The 18,514-nt window shown below is 36.4% G+C and overlaps 1 protein-coding gene across 1 annotated transcript in view; it reads right to left on the bottom strand.

Annotated features, from left to right (window-relative positions):
- Positions 1-13,234, bottom strand: part of LOC149771564 (toll-like receptor 1) — a 44,932-nt gene extending 31,698 nt beyond the window's left edge. The window contains exon 1 of the mRNA XM_089948339.1: positions 12,897-13,234. Coding sequence (XP_089804465.1) covers positions 12,897-12,910 — 14 coding nt within the window. The 5' untranslated portion in view covers positions 12,911-13,234. The remainder of the gene's footprint in view (positions 1-12,896) is intronic.
- Positions 13,235-18,514: the final 5,280 nt, after the last annotated feature.

Below are 18,514 nucleotides of genomic sequence, written 5' to 3'. Positions count from 1 at the left end.
GACTACCGGGAACCGTTTATTGACTCGGGAGTCAATGACTCCTGAGTCTATGACTCCAATGTCTAATTTTGATTTAATAGATGCCGCAAACGCGCTAGCGATAAAAAACTTCAGAGGTGTTTTTATGAGGGATCAATTACCGGCGGCCCCAGGGAATACTGAAACCGGCATAATTAACCTCGATGGGTCCTCCGGAGCGGGAACTCATTGGGTTGCATACGCAATTGATCCGCGTGCGATCGTCTATTTTGATTCATACGGGTTAGCCCCGCCGAAAGAGTTCATGCGGTATGTCCGGGCGTGTTCAGCCCGGGCGTGTTCAGCCCGGGTTTTTTATTCCACGCTGCCAACACAGCAATTGAGTGACCCACCGATATGTGGCCGCGAGGTATTGAACGTACTTGCGGCGATTTCATCATCGCGAAAACCACCTCATGTGGTTGTAAACGAATACACTAGTGGGGTCGTAGAAGCTCAACGGATTTTAGAGAATAACATTTACAATAATAATGATTGATATCTGGGGACGACCGGTTTCGGCGCTGAAAAAGCCCACGGAAACGCCCGCCACCGATGACATAAAAAAACTAATTGAGGATGAAATCGCTGATACGTTGAATCTAACAAGTGTTGACCCGGGCGAAATAGTTGTATTTCAAGACCGCCAGGGTAAATTGAAATCCGGTAATGTGTCACTGAATGACGTTTTAATACGACAGCGTGATGCCGCCGAGGACACTATCGCGCTGTATACCAGCGACGGACGACTCAAACCGGGTGGACATATATCAGCGGTGACGGATAGGGTAACATTAGTCCAGGACGGTTTTACAAGGTTAGATAGATCGGTGACCGAACTTGACGCGCAGGTGAAAAAATCTGTCGCCGAGGTGAAAAAATCTGTCACCGATATACAACTCACTACCGCTAGTTTTTTTGGAACCCCGACGGTAACCGAACCGAATCTTGCAACAATAAAAAATACTATTTTGGAGTTTACGACGCTGTCGGGCCAATTTACCTCGTTACGAAAAAATGTTAACAGGATCGATGACAACTTTGATAAATTCCTTGGTAAAAAAAATGCCAAACCGGATGAAATCACAATAACTATAAATGATATCACTGCGTATGGACAGGAAATAAAAACAATCAAAACTGATGTTGCAACAAACAAAAGGAGTGTAGACGCGCATGAACGGGAAATAGAAATAATCGGCGCTAATGTTGCAACGATCATAAATAATGTAGACTCGCATGGACGGAAAATAGAAACAATCAAAACTGATGTTACAACGATCATAAATAATATGGACACGCATACACAGGAAATAGGAACAATCAAAACTGATATTGAAGCGAACAAAAAGGGTGTGGACGCGCATACACAGGAAATAGGAACAATCAAAACTGATGTCGAAGCGAACAAAAAAAATGTAGACGCGTATTGGCGGGGAATAGGATTAATCAAAACTGATGTTGCAGCGAACAAAAAAGGTATAGACGTACATACATATGAAATAGGAACAATCAAACTTGATGTTGCAGCGAACAAAAAAAGTATGACCGAGAATACACGGGAAATAGAAACAATCAAAACTAATGTTGCAACGAACAAGAATAATATAGACGCGAATTTGCGTAGAATAGAAATAATCAAAACTGATGTTGAAGCGATTAAAGACGGACTACCGAGAATAACAGAGCAACTCGAAACTAATATTGAAGCGAACAAAAAAAATGTAGACGCGTATGGAGGGGAAATAAAAACAATCAAAACTGATGTTGAAGCGATTAAGGACAAACTACCTAGAATGACAGAGCAACTCGAAAAAATGAAAACACCTCATGGGATCATCGGCAGTGGCGTATACACGGTTCAATACGGATCATTCGATTGGACTCCTACGCGTAATGCAATAGATGTCACCGCAATTGTTAAGGGCATTTATCGATTGACATTGATTTCGGCGATGCAGTTCAGTATATCATCGCCGAGTTCATCCGGGTTTAACAATACAATATCAACAATCATCGACAAGGATACAATCGAACGGTTTATAATTAAAGCCGTTGATAGCAGTCTATTTAGGGCAAACATCACATGGTATGCGGAATTTGTAGTGGATCTAAGTAATTAAAAACACTAGCTCTTTTAAAATAAAAATGACCACCAAGGAAATTGAATCAGAGGTATCACCGACGTCACATCAATATCGATTCGATACCGCAAAAGAATTTTCCGCGAACTTGAAAACGCTTTCCGAACAATACCGTGTAAAAATAAAAAAATACCGTCGTAAAATAACCGCCATCGACGCGGTCGTGTACTCGGTGTCGGGTATAATAGCCGGTACCGGTGTTATTTTATCCACGGTAACCACGATAGCCCCGATCGCTGTTCCAATCGCTGTCTCCGCAATGACAACAGTTGCTGGAGTCGCCAACGCAATCACTAAAAAGATATCATCGTGTTTTCAGAAAAAACTCAACGAGTATACAGTAAAACATCAAATAGTATCCGACGCATACTCGAAATTATCCGGGTTGATCTCGTTATCGATTGATAATTTGTTCGTATCCGATGTTGAATTCTCCACGATGGTCCAGTTGTATAGCTCCGCGATGTCAAAAATCGAGGATTTTCAACTGGAAGCCGGAACCACCTCAATGGGCTCTGGTTATTAATATTAAACACTAAAGACAACAAATAATAATAATGTCACTGAACCCCGAAGGGTTTCAATTACTTCAGCGGATCGCGGAGAACACCACTCCGGTACAAACAAATATGATATCGATAACATCAACGAAACCCGAATTCAGTGTAAACTTTCCATCACCGGTTCCAGTGAAGGAAATAGCGCTGGCAAAATTGCGAGTATATCACAGTTGGCCTAATATTCGAGCGGACGCATTTAACGGACAACAACCTAATAACTCGCTGGTTTTTGCACGGAAAAATAAACCCGATGGAACCCCAAACTGGGAGGAGGTTACAATACCAACTGGGTCATACCAAATAGAACAAATCAATAAAGAATTTCAACGCAGGATAAAATCGATCACAGGAAAGGAATCAAAAATCGCTATTACGGTTCATGAACCGACGTTATCGTCGACGATTGAAATAAGCACACCGGGGTATATGGTTGATATTTATAACAGTTCAATAAGAACCATACTAGGATGGCCTAAGAATCCACCTTATGAAAACCCCGAGGGCAAACAATCGTATCATGAGATTAATCCCAATTATCGAGATGTTTTGTTTGTTATGAAAAACTCGTCACCCCCCGACTGGTTTACATTTCAAGACAGGAATACCATGTATTGGTATTTTAGGTACGAGAAAACTCCTGGATCGGTCGTCGAGGCCGAAGTTAATTTAAATGATATCGATAGGTTTTTTATCGAGATTAATCGTATTTACCAATCACAACTAGAACAGCTACGGGAAACAAAAGCACAAAAACACGTTGAGGTGTTAAATCAACTTATATTAGACATGGAATATATCAATGAAAGAATCATCGGGGTAATATCCACTAGCAGAATTGATAATAAACAAAAATTCCTAACCGAGTATAATATCGCAGAAGCCGATTTACCCGATTTTAAGTTTCCAAGATACAACACGCCAGAACTAAGAAAGTCTCTTAATGATTTTATCGGTCCATCAACTTATATCCTCAGACACGATAACGGGGATGATGGTAGGCATATTGCTCCATACAACGTAAATATCGCATCGGTGATAGCAATCAATCTAGTGTGTGATGTTATCGAAGGGAGTTACCAGGTAGATACCAATCAATCAAATCAAGCTCAACAGGGATATATCCTTTATTCATTTTCACCAACAGCCCCTCCGGGATTTTTAATCGTTGAGAATCCGATTAATCCGGTCTATATGCGATGCCATGATCGGTTTTTAACGAGAATTAATTTTAAACTCACCGATCAGTCAAATAACCTAATTGATCTACAGGAGGAGGAGTTAGTGATCACTCTGTTTGTAAGATCATTGTAAATAACCACTTAGCAGCAGAGGGGGCGATGACATCGACGCGGTCGTCGATGTGCTTACCGGACGCTGACGACACTGGGGATCGGCGCGCAGAAGGTGTTAATTAAACCAAATGACGTCACCATCGTGTAGGATGGACCGTCGTCGTTTTTTTTTTACCAGGCGCTGACGACACTAGATCGTTGAGTGCAGAAAGTAATAATTAAGCAAAATAACGATTGGACAAAATGTCCGATTCGCCCCCTCTGCTGCTATATCAATCTAAGAAAAGAAGAGTTAACTCCTTGCTTTATGTATCCGCTTCATTTCTGGACTTAGGTCAGCCTCAGTATTTGTCAATTAAACAAGACCCATAATTTACACATTATTTTTCGGGTCAAAGAACAAATATAAACTTAAAAGATCATTCTGAAGCTCATGTATGTTACAGTTTATTGACGTCTGTGTTTGACATTAAGTGAATTTGAATATAATCTCCCAATAAGGTCCCATTTATGTAAAACAAATTGATGCCATAATTGTAATGTACAAATCATATTACTCCCATACTTATCCAGTAATTACATTGTAATATAGTATCATCTATATCATTATTTGCCCATAATGTAAATCAATAGCCGGTCAATAGCCGGCGGCACTAATACCGTCACTACAGTGCTGCTGCTTAATTTGGTATTAATAAATGCACTGAAAACTATATATATATATCTGATATTTATGTTGTATAAACCAAATCACACATATGAGCATTACAACAAGCTTGAAGGATCCGCTGATCAGTGTTCTTATTGAACTTGAAAAATAAAAACGTAAGATATCGTACCAGTAAATGTATTTCATGTAATCGATTCATAAATATGCTTTGGGTAAGAGGTAACTGCAGTGTGCATTCGAGTTTTACCAACTGACATCACAATATTGCTTCATGTTATGCATGCGTTAAATCAGTCTAAACTGCCCTTAGGATAAAGACCTGATAATATAGTATCTGAAATAGACTGTTAAACACGTGAGTAATGTAATATGTCTCACAAGGCGGGAAGATCGTGCACGCTACGATAACTGCAATGGGTCAGCACAACGCGACTATATGCAATGTATAACTTGGGCAGTGACACGTACACTTTCTATGGACAGGAGCTAAAACCTGGACATATAGAGCTGCTTGATTAAGGTATGACGTTTCATTATTTATATATTTAGTTTGAATAATATCTTGACAGGTATTGCAACTTGAACTGTTACTACTAGGACGTAACATTTTGTTCTTTTTTGTTTATATAGAAGAGGTGTACTGTTTTGAGCATTCTATTATATTTACTGCAACTCATTGTTTTCACTACTTGCATATATATTTTAATAAATAATTGTTGATAAGATACAGTCAATTATATTTATCAAATCCATTGTAAATCACATTAAAGTATGCAACTATGGTAATTTGAACAAACTAAGTTTTATGTTGTAATCTAATTGTACAGGTCTACTGCGAAGTAAATATTTCATGTTTTAATTACCTTGAATTCATACAATATTAGGTTTGGTTGCATTTAGTGTGGAGATATAGAAATAATGGTATACGTGACATAAAGCTCTCGATTAAATCAGAACGGGGTCACTATATATAAGTCACTCAGTCAAATGTATACATTGGTCTTATAGTATAAGACTAAAACAAGAATTTCGTTTTTTTTAGCCGTCTCTGACCATGTATAGATAATGCATGGTTCAGAGTTTAAATGGAAAATTGCGCTAGAAAATGAATCCAGACACAGGGGCAGGCAACTCGAAACGTATTATAAACACTCGGACACGGGAGCCTCAGTCACGTGAACCACTTACATATGACTATTGTGAGAGACGGTTGAAAGGAGGAGTTGTGCTAGACAGGAAATCATGCTACAAGGGCGAACAAACATGGGACTTCCTATGAACGTCAGGACATGGGAGCCCCAGTCTCTAGATGTATCCTATAGTGCACTACACATTGAAGACGTAATAGAAAGGCACACCTACACAATGAAGGAGCCATTGGAGGGCGTACCTATGCAGTAAAAAAGCCATTGGAGAGCATATATAATCAATGAAATTAATTCAGTGCGGAAGTACCATTGAACATAATGTGCTCTAAAGAAATTCAAGAATAGGTAACTACTTAATAACTGTTGAACTGCGGTTGTTGATGGTACTATTGTTCAATATATTTTGCTTTCTTTTTACAATAATCATTTAATTCAACCATATTTGTATCATTAAGAAGAATCCCAACCATCCATTCGCCAGTTATGTGACTGGTGTTAGAAGTGGGCTGTTTGATTGTAACAGCCTCTTAGATGAACAGAGACAAGCAAGTTGCAGCTTTCATAACTATATTGTAACTCGTCGTTACAATATGTTGTGCATATGTGAATGAATGTATTTGGAGCAGACAAGAGAAGATCAATCTGCCGGAGTGTTCCTTGACTGAGTCACTATTAAAATCCTTATAGGGAAAATGCTATTGCACTTGCAACATAACACCTGTCTCTGAAGTGTTGTGATATATTTTATATCATCTCTTTCGTGTATACATATTAACGTATTATGCACATACTAATCATTATTCGTAAGTGACTTGAGCTAGATTGGGTAGAAGTGTGTGTCTACTAAGGAAGACGTAAGGGAATTCGTCCGAGTCGAACAAGCTAAGGAAATGGAAGAGAGGAACAAACATGATCTCAAGACAAGAATATGATAGAGTAGGAACTAACTAATGCTCAAGACAAGTTTAAGCAAGAAACAAATATCGTTGAAATTAAGGCCAAGGATGCTAGCGATAAAATATAGCAAGTAAATGGATCGAGCAAGGGAAATTTCGTGCGGAAAGGGTTAGATAAATGGTTGAGACGATTAGGTGAGAGAGATATGCTAAAGGGGAAATTGAAGAAATGGTACTCGCAAAATTGGGTGTTGAGCACAAGTCTAAGTTAAAGAGGGATGAAATTAAACATGAGAAAAGTTAAGGTTATGATGTCACCTTTTGATGAAATGACAGATGAGTTGGGCGCTTACCTAAGCGGTTAAGAAACGTATGCCAAGGCGCAAGATGTAAATATGTGTGGGCTATACCTGTTTCATTCTTAGAGGAACAAGATATCCCCATTAGAGGATATGATGGTGTATAAGTTGAAAAAATGCGTCGTTTAGGCAACTTGAATTGACAGAGGCAGGATATAAGACAACGGACAAAACCTAAGAACAATGCAACTTGTGTGATGTTCATTGGTAGGATACCCGAATAATTAGATCGTTGGTTTAGACTGATTAAAGTGGAGAAGGGCTGTGAAGCACTTATCGACGTATTGATACGAGATCAGTTAATTGGATTTGTCAATTCCTGCACATTTACTAGATCAGTACCAAGTGGCATAAATCCAATCGTTCCTGCTAAGGCAGAATTGTAAATGGTCATATTAGTATGGTTACGATGGACACTGGTTGTACTTGTCATTGTTAAAATAAGCTTAGTGAAAACCCACATGTACTTGGATAAAACGGGAGTTTGTAGATATATGGACGGAAGCTAAAATGGATTGGAAGCGGATTATGTAAGCATTACAAGTCCATATTTGCTGGGAGGTACAGGAGGTCTTTTCCTAGATAACACAATATTGATTCGGTTTTTGAGAAGGTGGAAGGTGTTGTTGATTTTCAGTCGGGTTGTTTAGCTCACGCCGTAACTATATCGCACGATAAGGCAACAGATTTAATGAAAATGAACGTTCGATCACAAATCTTAAATATTGATGAGCATGATTTTTTGGTGAAAAAAAGGCAGTTAGTACTTTTGAGTTGTGTAGAAAGCGTGCTAAGGAGGGGGTTGTTATACAGAGTAGAAGAAGTGGTCAAGCTAGCTCTGTATTCAAAAAGGTTTGATCCACCAATAATTTATTTCAAACAACGTTGCTAGATCGCATCACTTAGTTCGAGATGAGTTTCAAGTGATGTTGATCGCACATCGGGAGATTCCACAAGAAAGCTTAGGATTTGTATATTTTTATTTATTGTATGCCAGGGCAGTTATAGGTCCCATAAATAGTCTTAAATAATTATGGGCAGAAAAACTAGATGATAGTGAGGAAAGGAGTGCATATCTGTATGTGCTAGTTGTGATGGAGAGATGAGAATAAACTTCTAAACGTGCGCTGCATGAATTGATAACACCAGGCGTAAGGTACAGAAAGTAATGTTATAGTAAAACATGGGACATACAGTTTATAGAAGGATGCAAGGTACTAATAAAAATTCCAGTGAAGAATAAGTGTGTTCTTGCAGTGGAGAGAACCACATATTGTGAAGTATGTAATTAGCAATTTAGACTACATAGTTGAGTTTCGAAACAACCTCAAGATATTGCATGGAAATATGATGAAGCAAAATAGTGAGAGATAACCAGAATTATGAAGTTTACAGCGAGGTGTATTGGCGAAAGTTGTCATTAGTGTTATTGAAGTGGGAGATGACGAGGTGAATGGGGATGTCGGTCCACCTGCGACTTTTCCGACAGATGTTTTGATACGTCCGCTAACATAATGTTACGGGGGTTGCCTAGATGAAATGGTGATCTCAGAATTATCAGTAGAACAGACACAAGAGATCGATACTTTTTGCAAGATTTTTCAGATGTATTCACAAACCAGACAATACCACCATTATTCCTTTTCGTTCTCAGTTTATAGTTAAGATGTAGTTAGTGAAGATCTTGCAGATAGATTTGATTGAATCTTCACTTTGTTCCATTTACAACACCAGTCGTACTTGTACGCAAACAAGGAAAACAAAGTTAGGTTTTGCATTGATTGTAGACAATATAACCAAAGTTACTGTCTTGATGAAGAGCAACTACCGAATACTGAAGAAACATTTTAAACAATGGCAAAATACAAACTCTTCAGCAAAGTTGATTTGAGTAAAGGGTAATGACATGTGACATTGTCAAAGAAGGCAAAGCAAAGGCCGCATTTTGTTTGAAAAAAATTCACTGGTAGGTTCAGTTTAAAATGATGTCAATTTGGGGTAATTAATGCTCCTGAGATATTCACTAGATTAATGAGAAAGGTTCTGCACGTCTATACTAATTCAGATAGCATACATATAACATAATTGTGATTACCTTAACATGGCAAAGTCAGATCGTAGCATTACGGGGATTGTTAGCAAGATTGAGAGCGTCTAGATTAACGGCACGTCCTACAAAATTTAATGTAATGTATCGCAAACTCAACTGTTTAGGGTATATGAGAGGGCAGTCTGTGACTGAACTGTTTAGGGTATATGAGAGGGCAGTCTGTGACTGAACTGTTTAGGGTATATGAGAGGGCAGTCTGTGACTGAACTGTTTAGGGTATATGAGAGGGCAGTCTGTGACTGAACTGTTTAGGGTATATGAGAGGGCAGTCTGTGACGTTATCTACATTCCTTAGTATTGTGCAGTTTATACAGGAAGCAAAACGTCCTTAAATCGAAATGCAGGTGCCTTATTATCTAGGTTTAGTGGAGTTCTTTAGGACGTTCATTTTAGTTTGCGGCTACGTCTGTACCACTGAACACTTTGAAAAAGAAGGATCAAATGAATACAATTGAATGCTGTGCAATCAAAGAATGAGCAATTGAGATGTTGGAAACTAGTCTGATAGGTAGACTGCAATATCTAGATAAAATGTATTCTAATTGTAGAAGCTTCTGACATCGGTTTAGGCGCAGTATTATCACAGAAACATGAAATATAAAATGACATGTTGTCTATTCCAGTAGAAAACTATCACCTAGGGGCAGAATTATTCCATCATTGAGAATCAGTGCCTCGCAGTGATATGATATGCTTCCAAATCCCACAGGTAGTTGTTTAAATCAATGTGTATCCTGGAAACGGACCAGCAGCCACTCGTGTATAGAACGAGTGAAAACTGTCAAATTCAAATTTGTTGATATGGATATTAATATTCCAAAACATTCATTATGAGAATTTAATACATTCCAGGTAGAGAAAACAATGGCTGAGATACTTCTATCACACTTCATTAGGCACTGAGGTAGCTTTTAAAATGCAACTATACTCATCGCTTAAACAACGTTTTGGGGAACGTAGACACGAACTGATTTAACACTATTCCTTTATTTTATTTATGCATTCAACAAGTTTATATTCTTAGTATAATAAAGACCAGAAAATATATTTTCTGAAGTAGAATTTACTAAAACGTATCATATGATGTTCACTGTAGAACACAGACTCGTGTAAGTAATATGATCGTGATAGTGGCATAATAGTTCTCACTACACCATTAGATTTGTTTTCATCTTGTGTACATGAGACAATTACTTGTAAACGTGATATGAAACAAGTGCTCGACTAGAATAGGTGGATGACACTTCATATAAATCACTCAGTGAACTATTCTCATTCACCCTATATCAAACGAATCAAAAATACGACCATTATGGTATATCAACTTCCATCCCCGGAGAGATAAGGCCAGGTTGAGACGGCTAACGTTATATTTTGCTAGCCAGGGAATCCTGCTACAATAACGGACATACGTGGACGTCCTAAGAACGTCGGGACACGGAAGAGCTAGTCACATGAACAACTTAGGACTAGGTTGTGAGACTGCTGAAGAGAAGAATTGTGCTAGCTAGGGAATCCTACCATATGGTTGGACAAATCAGGAATATCCATACAACATAAGGTCAAGGGAGTCCCAGTTGCAAGTTTCGTCATATATTTCACTACACAGTGAAGGTGCCATAGGAAGCCACATCAACACATTGAAGGAGCCATTGAAGAGCGTATTTAATCAGTGAAACTAATTCAGTGCGTAAGTGCTAGTGAACATAAAGTTCTAGTAATAACTGTAAGAATGGACAAATACTAACCAACGGTTTAACTTCAGTTTATTATGGTGCTCTTGTGCAATATATTGTTATATTCACCATAATCATCTAACTAAATCATCTTAATGTTTGTAAGTGTTGTCTATATATTCTCCATAAGTAGCATTCCAACCATCCATTCGTCCGTTATGTGACGTAGACAGTTTACTGTAATGCGCAAATGTGATGACCTGATACACAACATCGACAGAAAAATGCGACCCGTTTAGTTACAAACGTCCTCACTTTATGATGAATCAAAAATAAAGATACGATTAACGAGTAATATGACCTTGTTAGTTAATAAAATGAGAAGAAGTAAAATAAATAAGATAAGAAACTATGCACTGGAACGTTCGTGTGTCATATCGGTCATATATGTGTTATTTCATATACAATTGTCTGACATACTTTCATCTAAACAGCTAAGCTGCCTTTAGAAAACAATGGATGGTCTAACGTTTCTTTCTGAGTATAACATTTTCAAACATTGACACTAATGTACGAGTGTCGTACGAAATGCTATCTTAACTTAGGAATATTGCCAACTGTAGATGATGAATGTACTGCAACCTCTACCACAAATCATGAAGTTGCCGCTTTTAAAATAAATGCATATACATTATTTAAAATGTACTTCACTTTGTCTATCAATTGTATCTATCGAAATATGAGTCCACTGTCACTAAGACGGAAGTGGATCGTGTCTGCTAATTCATTCTGAATATTAATGTCATACCCGATATTGCACCAATGATATAAGTGATCAAGATTTTGTGTAGAATGTGGATAACATATATCATTGGCAATTATGCAACACTATCAATACATATATTATGTGATACAATTCTTTGAAACATTGAACATGAACTTTGATCTTTCAATATTTATCATAATGCTATCAAGTCAAACCTATGCAAATATTTGTCTTAATGTACCTGCAACTATGTATCTAAACATGTACCTCCATCTGTAATATGTGCGTTCAGCTGGTAAGGACTGCTCTCGACCATAATTTAAACAATCAATAAAGAACATACACTCAAGAAGACGTCATTGCGCATGTTGGATTGATATTACCGTTTATACTATGATTCAATCTTAACATCCAAGTAGGGAGGAGATATTCATTGCAAGAATCCGGGTTGGTCATACTTATATCACCCACTCCCACATACTAAAAGGTGAAGACCCACCAGAGTGCGTTTCTTGCAATGAACCATTCACTGTCAAGCACTTTATGATAGAGTGTTTTGACGTGCAACCTACGCGCGATCGTTATTACATTGTGCATGACATGAAAGAACTTTTTGATACTATGAACATCACTCGTATTATAGAGTTCCTGAAAGCCGTAAATATTTACTCTAAACTCTAACTTTTATGCTATCACCTTGTGCAGCTTTATGCAATATATATGCCGTCCCATTTTAATACCTTTTCATCTTTTTTCATTAACATAGAACATTGACATCCCCCGTTGATCGGGAAGCTTTATTTTGCACCGATACCATCTTACCGTTTTTAATTTCAACCATTTGTTCTTTTATATCGTTGGTCGATATTGGACCTTTACTAATTTTTTAAAAGATTATACAAATAACATTTTGTTTGGCGCTAAATAGCCTAACAGTGCTGATCCACCGTTAAAAATAAAAACAAACAAACAAACAAACTTAACATCCAATATGCAAATGAGATAGCTGATGGAAAATCCTGAAAGATGAATAGTTTAATTGACAGTGTGATAATGATGTTCGATAAAGTAAAATATACCGTTGTCATTAATGCAATACCAAACAAAGCAAGCAGCTTTTTCGCGAAATAAAGTATATATATATATATATATATATATATATATATATATATATATATATATATATATATATGCTTTCTTCACGCCAAATCTTTCAAGAAAAATAAATACTTAGCTCCCTTTACCTATTAAACTTACCTGTTTATGCACATGTTCCAACTACGTATACCGTATTATAATTCGGTTTTCTAAACCAGCAAACACACAGCCTTTCCGGTTAGAACTTCAAATTTACGAGATGACTTCTTAGCATGTCAACAGTCGAGACCACATTTTCTTGTTTTCAAAATAGTTATACTCGCAATGTGTTCTAATATAACGTTTGTCACATTTAGTACAGTTAAAAGACTAGTATTCATTTCCAAATTTACAATAAATTTCCGCATTGCATGTTCCATGAAACACTTTACTCCCAGCAAGTCACATACCTTTGCGCAAGCTTCATTGTATAAATACCGGAAGATTTAAACATTAAGTGTCTAAGTATAGATTCATCCGATTCACTGTGATCCACGAACAAGTTTGTGTGTTATGTATGTGCACTCATTGCGCTATCAGCATAGGGTCCAATACGGTGCTTTAGTATCAACTGTAAACAGTGAACACTCTTCGAAACGAGAATAAAAAGGTACACATACATGTGAGCAAAGTATGCCTTATATACAATATTGTATGAACCCTTGAGATCACCATGTGTTTTACCTGTTTCCATTATTTTATCGGCGCTGACTAAAATAATGTTTTATGTTGTAATTGAGTTCAAATAATTATTGTTGTCGAGTCGTTGTGTATATGATGTCTGATGCAAAATGGTTTATACGTATCTGAATATTTACATGAAATACATTAGGACAGTAGTGTCAAAAAGATTTAAAGTAACCTGACATATATTAATTTAAATGAAGGTCTGGATTATAATATCATCACCAGTCTTCGATGCATTACAAGTTTGAATGCTAATGTAAGCATGTCAAAATTAAACGAGCGTCTGTAGAAATATGGATGAGGCAACGGAATTCATGATTCATGTTATCAAAGCCTAGGTATCCTATTCAGTGTATATATCCCTTAAAACTATTGTAATTTAGTGCAGGGTAGGAACGTTGACGTAGAAAGGACCATATGAATGTAAGTGATAAAAAAAAAAAAAACTCATACAATATTTGATTAACAAATTTCTTAATATGTATGATATATTAACGCTGGTAGTATTAGTGCGGCAGCAAAATATTTATGGACGATGTCACCTGGATTTCATTGAGGCAACCATTTATTTATGGTTTCCAAATTTGAGAATTTATTTTGCTGCAGGAAAATACCACTAGGTCTGAAATTCAGCTATAAAACGATGGCCTTATTAGATTCCCAAGTTGCAAAAAGGAGTGAGTGGGTTAATGTAGAAATGATCTCTCTCTCTTTCTCTCTCTCTCTCTCTCTCTCTCTCGTTTCATATTAACTTTATTGTTGCAAGTGAGATAAAAGAGCAGAACAAATTATACTTTGTATTACAATAAGGGTATTTTGCAATTTATTCGTTTTTTTTAAAGAAAACAAGAACAGCAACAAAAAAAAAAAGAAAATTAAAAGAGTCAGATGGGCAAGTTACGGAAAATGGAATACGTCGTTTTCAATACCTGACACTCCCATACATAGTGATGGCTGGGCCTTCCAAACTTGTACAGTTCTCACTCTTTATGATACAATGTATATGTACATCACTACATGACAGACGTGTTCATAAGCATGCTATGTTACTAGTTTGAGCTGATGTACTGGAATTTGAAGTAATGTCATGGCCTGTCGTAGCACTCGTATGTAAACACGTGATATTGTCAGATTACTATCATATCCACACGTGGTATATTCCTGCAGAAATAAAATTATCATATTTAGCCAACTCTGCATATTGCTATAACCTCCCATATTAATATACATATATAAAGTTGCAAGATGAGGTCATGACATAACTGAAACAAATAAACACAACGTCTTTAGTAAACTTTTTTACAAATAATTTCATTATTAGAGTTAAAAAAGATAATATAAGCGGAGTTTTCAATTCAGGCAGAGCAATTTACATAATAATTCAATAATCAAGGAGGACCATCAATATAATCATTTACTCTGCTGAACATTTAACATCTTCCTCATGGTATCTCATTGGCGAATCCATAAGTGCGTGGAGATGCATTAATTAATTCCATCATTTTAAGTCTGCGGCAGAAATACAAGTCTACGATTCTGAAGGCCACCCCTTCAAAATGTATATATATTCAATAGCAATTGTCATCATGTTACCGCTGTTATTCTTCCTATTGAATCAGCCTCCTGTCAAATGTCTTTGCTTTAGCCTGTCCAGGGATTTAAAGCTACACGACAACTGCAACATCGCAATATCCGCGTTTATACAATCAACGTTCTTACATATTTTTCCTTGATATATTTGTCCTGTTTCTATTCAAACAGATCCACCCAAAAATAGAACACAAATTCGCGAAGGCTTTATGATGCAATAACTCATTAGAAGAATCCTTGACATTTTATTTCTCTTTTGTATTGCCATAAGGAAGGAAATAGTTATGTTCATTTTACAGACGGGAATGGTGATAAAATGTAGCTGCAACCAATGAAAAGTTGGGACAACCTACAATTTATATTAAGATTTTGCTACCTCCTCCTTTCCATATATAGATAAAAGCTGAGGTGACCGAAATAAAATTCACATTTATGACAATTTATTCAAGTCATTGGAAATAATTTTGTTTGGAAACAGCTATTCAAAACGTTACTCGACACCACAGCACACACTACTATGACTGTAGAATTGTGCCTCACATATATGTATATCACAAGTAAAACAGTGTAGACTTGTTACTTGGACTGGTGAGAATTGTATTGAAGATTACAAAATAAAAAAAAACGTTTGCTTTAAGCCCATGGTGGTGGAACTTGATGTATCGGAGCTTGTTATTTTTTATGTTCATTTAAATTTCGATAATGTTTTGTGCTTTAATGATGTTTCAAAATGGGGTACACATCCCTGAAAATTCTGCACTTCCGAAATTATCAATCTTACCACTGTCTACATATAGCAGAGTGATCTAGTTTAAGCATCGTGAAATACATGTTTCTGTCCCGACGTACTGACAGTTTCAGACTGGGCTTAAATAGTGCGAAAATGCGGTCGGGGCTTGCACTTTTGCTTTATGTCATTTCATCTGAACAAAATTTCCAATACGTAACAATAGTCATATGAAACGTTTTGCAATAAAATGTAAAAAGTTGATACATATATTTAACTTGTATTGTATGTTGGATTTTTCTTCATGATTACACACACACACACACACACACACACACACACACACACACATATATATATATATATATATATATATATATATATATATATATATATATATATATATATATATATATATATATATATATGTGTGTGTGTGTGTGTGTGTGTGCGTGCGTTTGTAATTTATCTTTGAGTGAATTCAAGTTCATGGCATACCCATCCTTTAACATGTTCATATTGTTAAAGCGTAACATATACATTATAGTTCTAAATAACTATATTATGATCTTTATTAATATATGTAAACATATTGATCTAAATCTTCACCTCGGACATTCTATTTCGAAATTCATAAACTTTTTGTTCAACTTTCCTTGTTTTGGAAGGTAGCTGAACATCATCCTGATTTCAGTGTCTTAGGTATTTGCATGCATTGTGTTTTCGTTACACCTTACTCGTTCTTGCCTTAACATCCAAACAAGAAAATGTGTTATTGTTGTGTTCAGGTTATAGTACTTATGGTCAGTTCAACTATATTAATTATTAACTTGCATTACAAAGGGCCCAAAAAAAACAAAAAAACAACCTATAATACAAAATGAAGTTATAGCGAAATCAGACAAGGTCATTTTTGATTCATTATTGTAACATATCAAGAATTAAAAGATTATTACATTCCAGTCCATTGGACAATATAAACATGTGACTGTAGGCATATCCACACAGGCAATACATCTGGTCGAAACGAGATCGTCTATCGTCTCTACCGGAATCCATCGAAACTGAATTTATTTCCACCTGTCAGTAATTAATTAGAACAAACAGTTACTCATCTCAAGTGTAAACCGAAACCAACAAACCAAGTGATTAGTTTCAGTTATATTAAACCAAACATAAATTCATTTCAAGCTTGCAAATATGTTTCCGCCGAGAAAAGAGTGACACACACAATATCCGATTATTTACAGTTAGCAAACAACGTAACTGGCTTATCAGTGATATATTGACTCAAGGGCAAACAAGGTCAGATCCACCGATACATAACCGACAAAATGCTCAAAGGTAATAAGCTCACCGTTAAAATAGGAAGCTTTGCAGGTTGACTATTACGATTTCAGCCATTGCTGAGCATGGCATGGTTACATTGTTCTCATTTAACAAGTGTTATGCTTTTATCCATATATATTTCCGGGCGTTAATTACCTTGAATGTGGATTTTATGTTGATGCATATTCGATATATGTTAATAGTATCATACATAATTAAACTTGCCTTCAATGAATGTTACAAAGTATTTCGATCTTTAATTGCTATTTAGGACGAAAAGTGCAGTTCAGTGCGGAAGTTATGCATGTATTGATGAGACCTGGTGTAAGTTTAGTTCAGTTACATTTTCATAAACCCAGAGACAAAATGAACGTTTCTAAATTGTGTTCACATGCATACATACACTTATCTTTTATGTAATTATCATCTCTCTCTCTGTTTCTCTCTCTGTTTCTCTCTCTCTCTCTCTCTCTCTCTCTCTCTCTCTCTCTCCAACTACGCTAGTACTTATGAACTTTTTTGCCCAGCAAAATATTTAGCAAACAGGAAGCCTCTTCAAATGAATACCGTATAGTTTAACATTGACTGCGTGTTTTTAGTGAAGTGTTAAACCCTAAATATGGTATTACATCTCAAATTTAATATGCCTTTAGCAAGAGACACGTCATTTCAGAAGCAAAATAAACTTAAGTATATTTAGTATACGTTGCTGTTGTTATTCCAGTGCAGTGGCAACCGCTTGTGGATTAATAATCGCTGGAACAGGTTGCTTTAGTTGATCTCAATATTTAGTGTATCGCAGCCTTTAGCATACGACCTGATATTTTTATATAAGCTATTGTGAGATCTGCTTTAGCTACGGCATGGTAATCGTATAGGTTTGGAAGTGTATCAAATTAAGAATTATGTCAATGACTTAAGTTTCGTAGTTTAATCGGATTAGAAACAGCAATATCTTCAATTCTGGCTAAGTTTTAGTTTATACTATTTTTATTCTGCTATGCAATAACAAGCGTATGTGATGTCACAGTTGGTTGTGTAATTTGACAGTAGAAGTGAACGTATCCATGTAGCCGACAATGCTGATTGTATGATTTTACTAGGATGCCACAATGAAGAAGCTGGAATGACATTTCACGACAAAGTATTTCACCATCTCGAGCATGACCTGACTATGTGCGTTGGTATCTAATAATATCATTTTTCTGGAGCGTTTGTACACTTCATCAATTGACTTTGCTTCCTTGTGTTTAGCAATAACATATGTAAATTTTTATCCTTTCTTGCGCTGCTAATCATGTTTGTCGATATAATACCTTTCATAGATAAAATGAAGAGTGGTGAGTTTGATGTCACACCTATGTTAATACCAATCTGTAATTGTTTAGGTGATTGACTCCTGGAT

The sequence above is a fragment of the Sinohyriopsis cumingii genome, unplaced genomic scaffold (genome assembly GCF_028554795.1).
Source record: "Sinohyriopsis cumingii isolate HCF-2022 unplaced genomic scaffold, ASM2855479v2 utg001770l, whole genome shotgun sequence".
In the NCBI taxonomy this organism is placed as follows: Eukaryota; Metazoa; Mollusca; class Bivalvia; order Unionida; family Unionidae; genus Sinohyriopsis; species Sinohyriopsis cumingii.
Note: the sequence above shows the minus strand (reverse complement) of the source record. Positions and strands in the feature narration are given on the sequence as shown.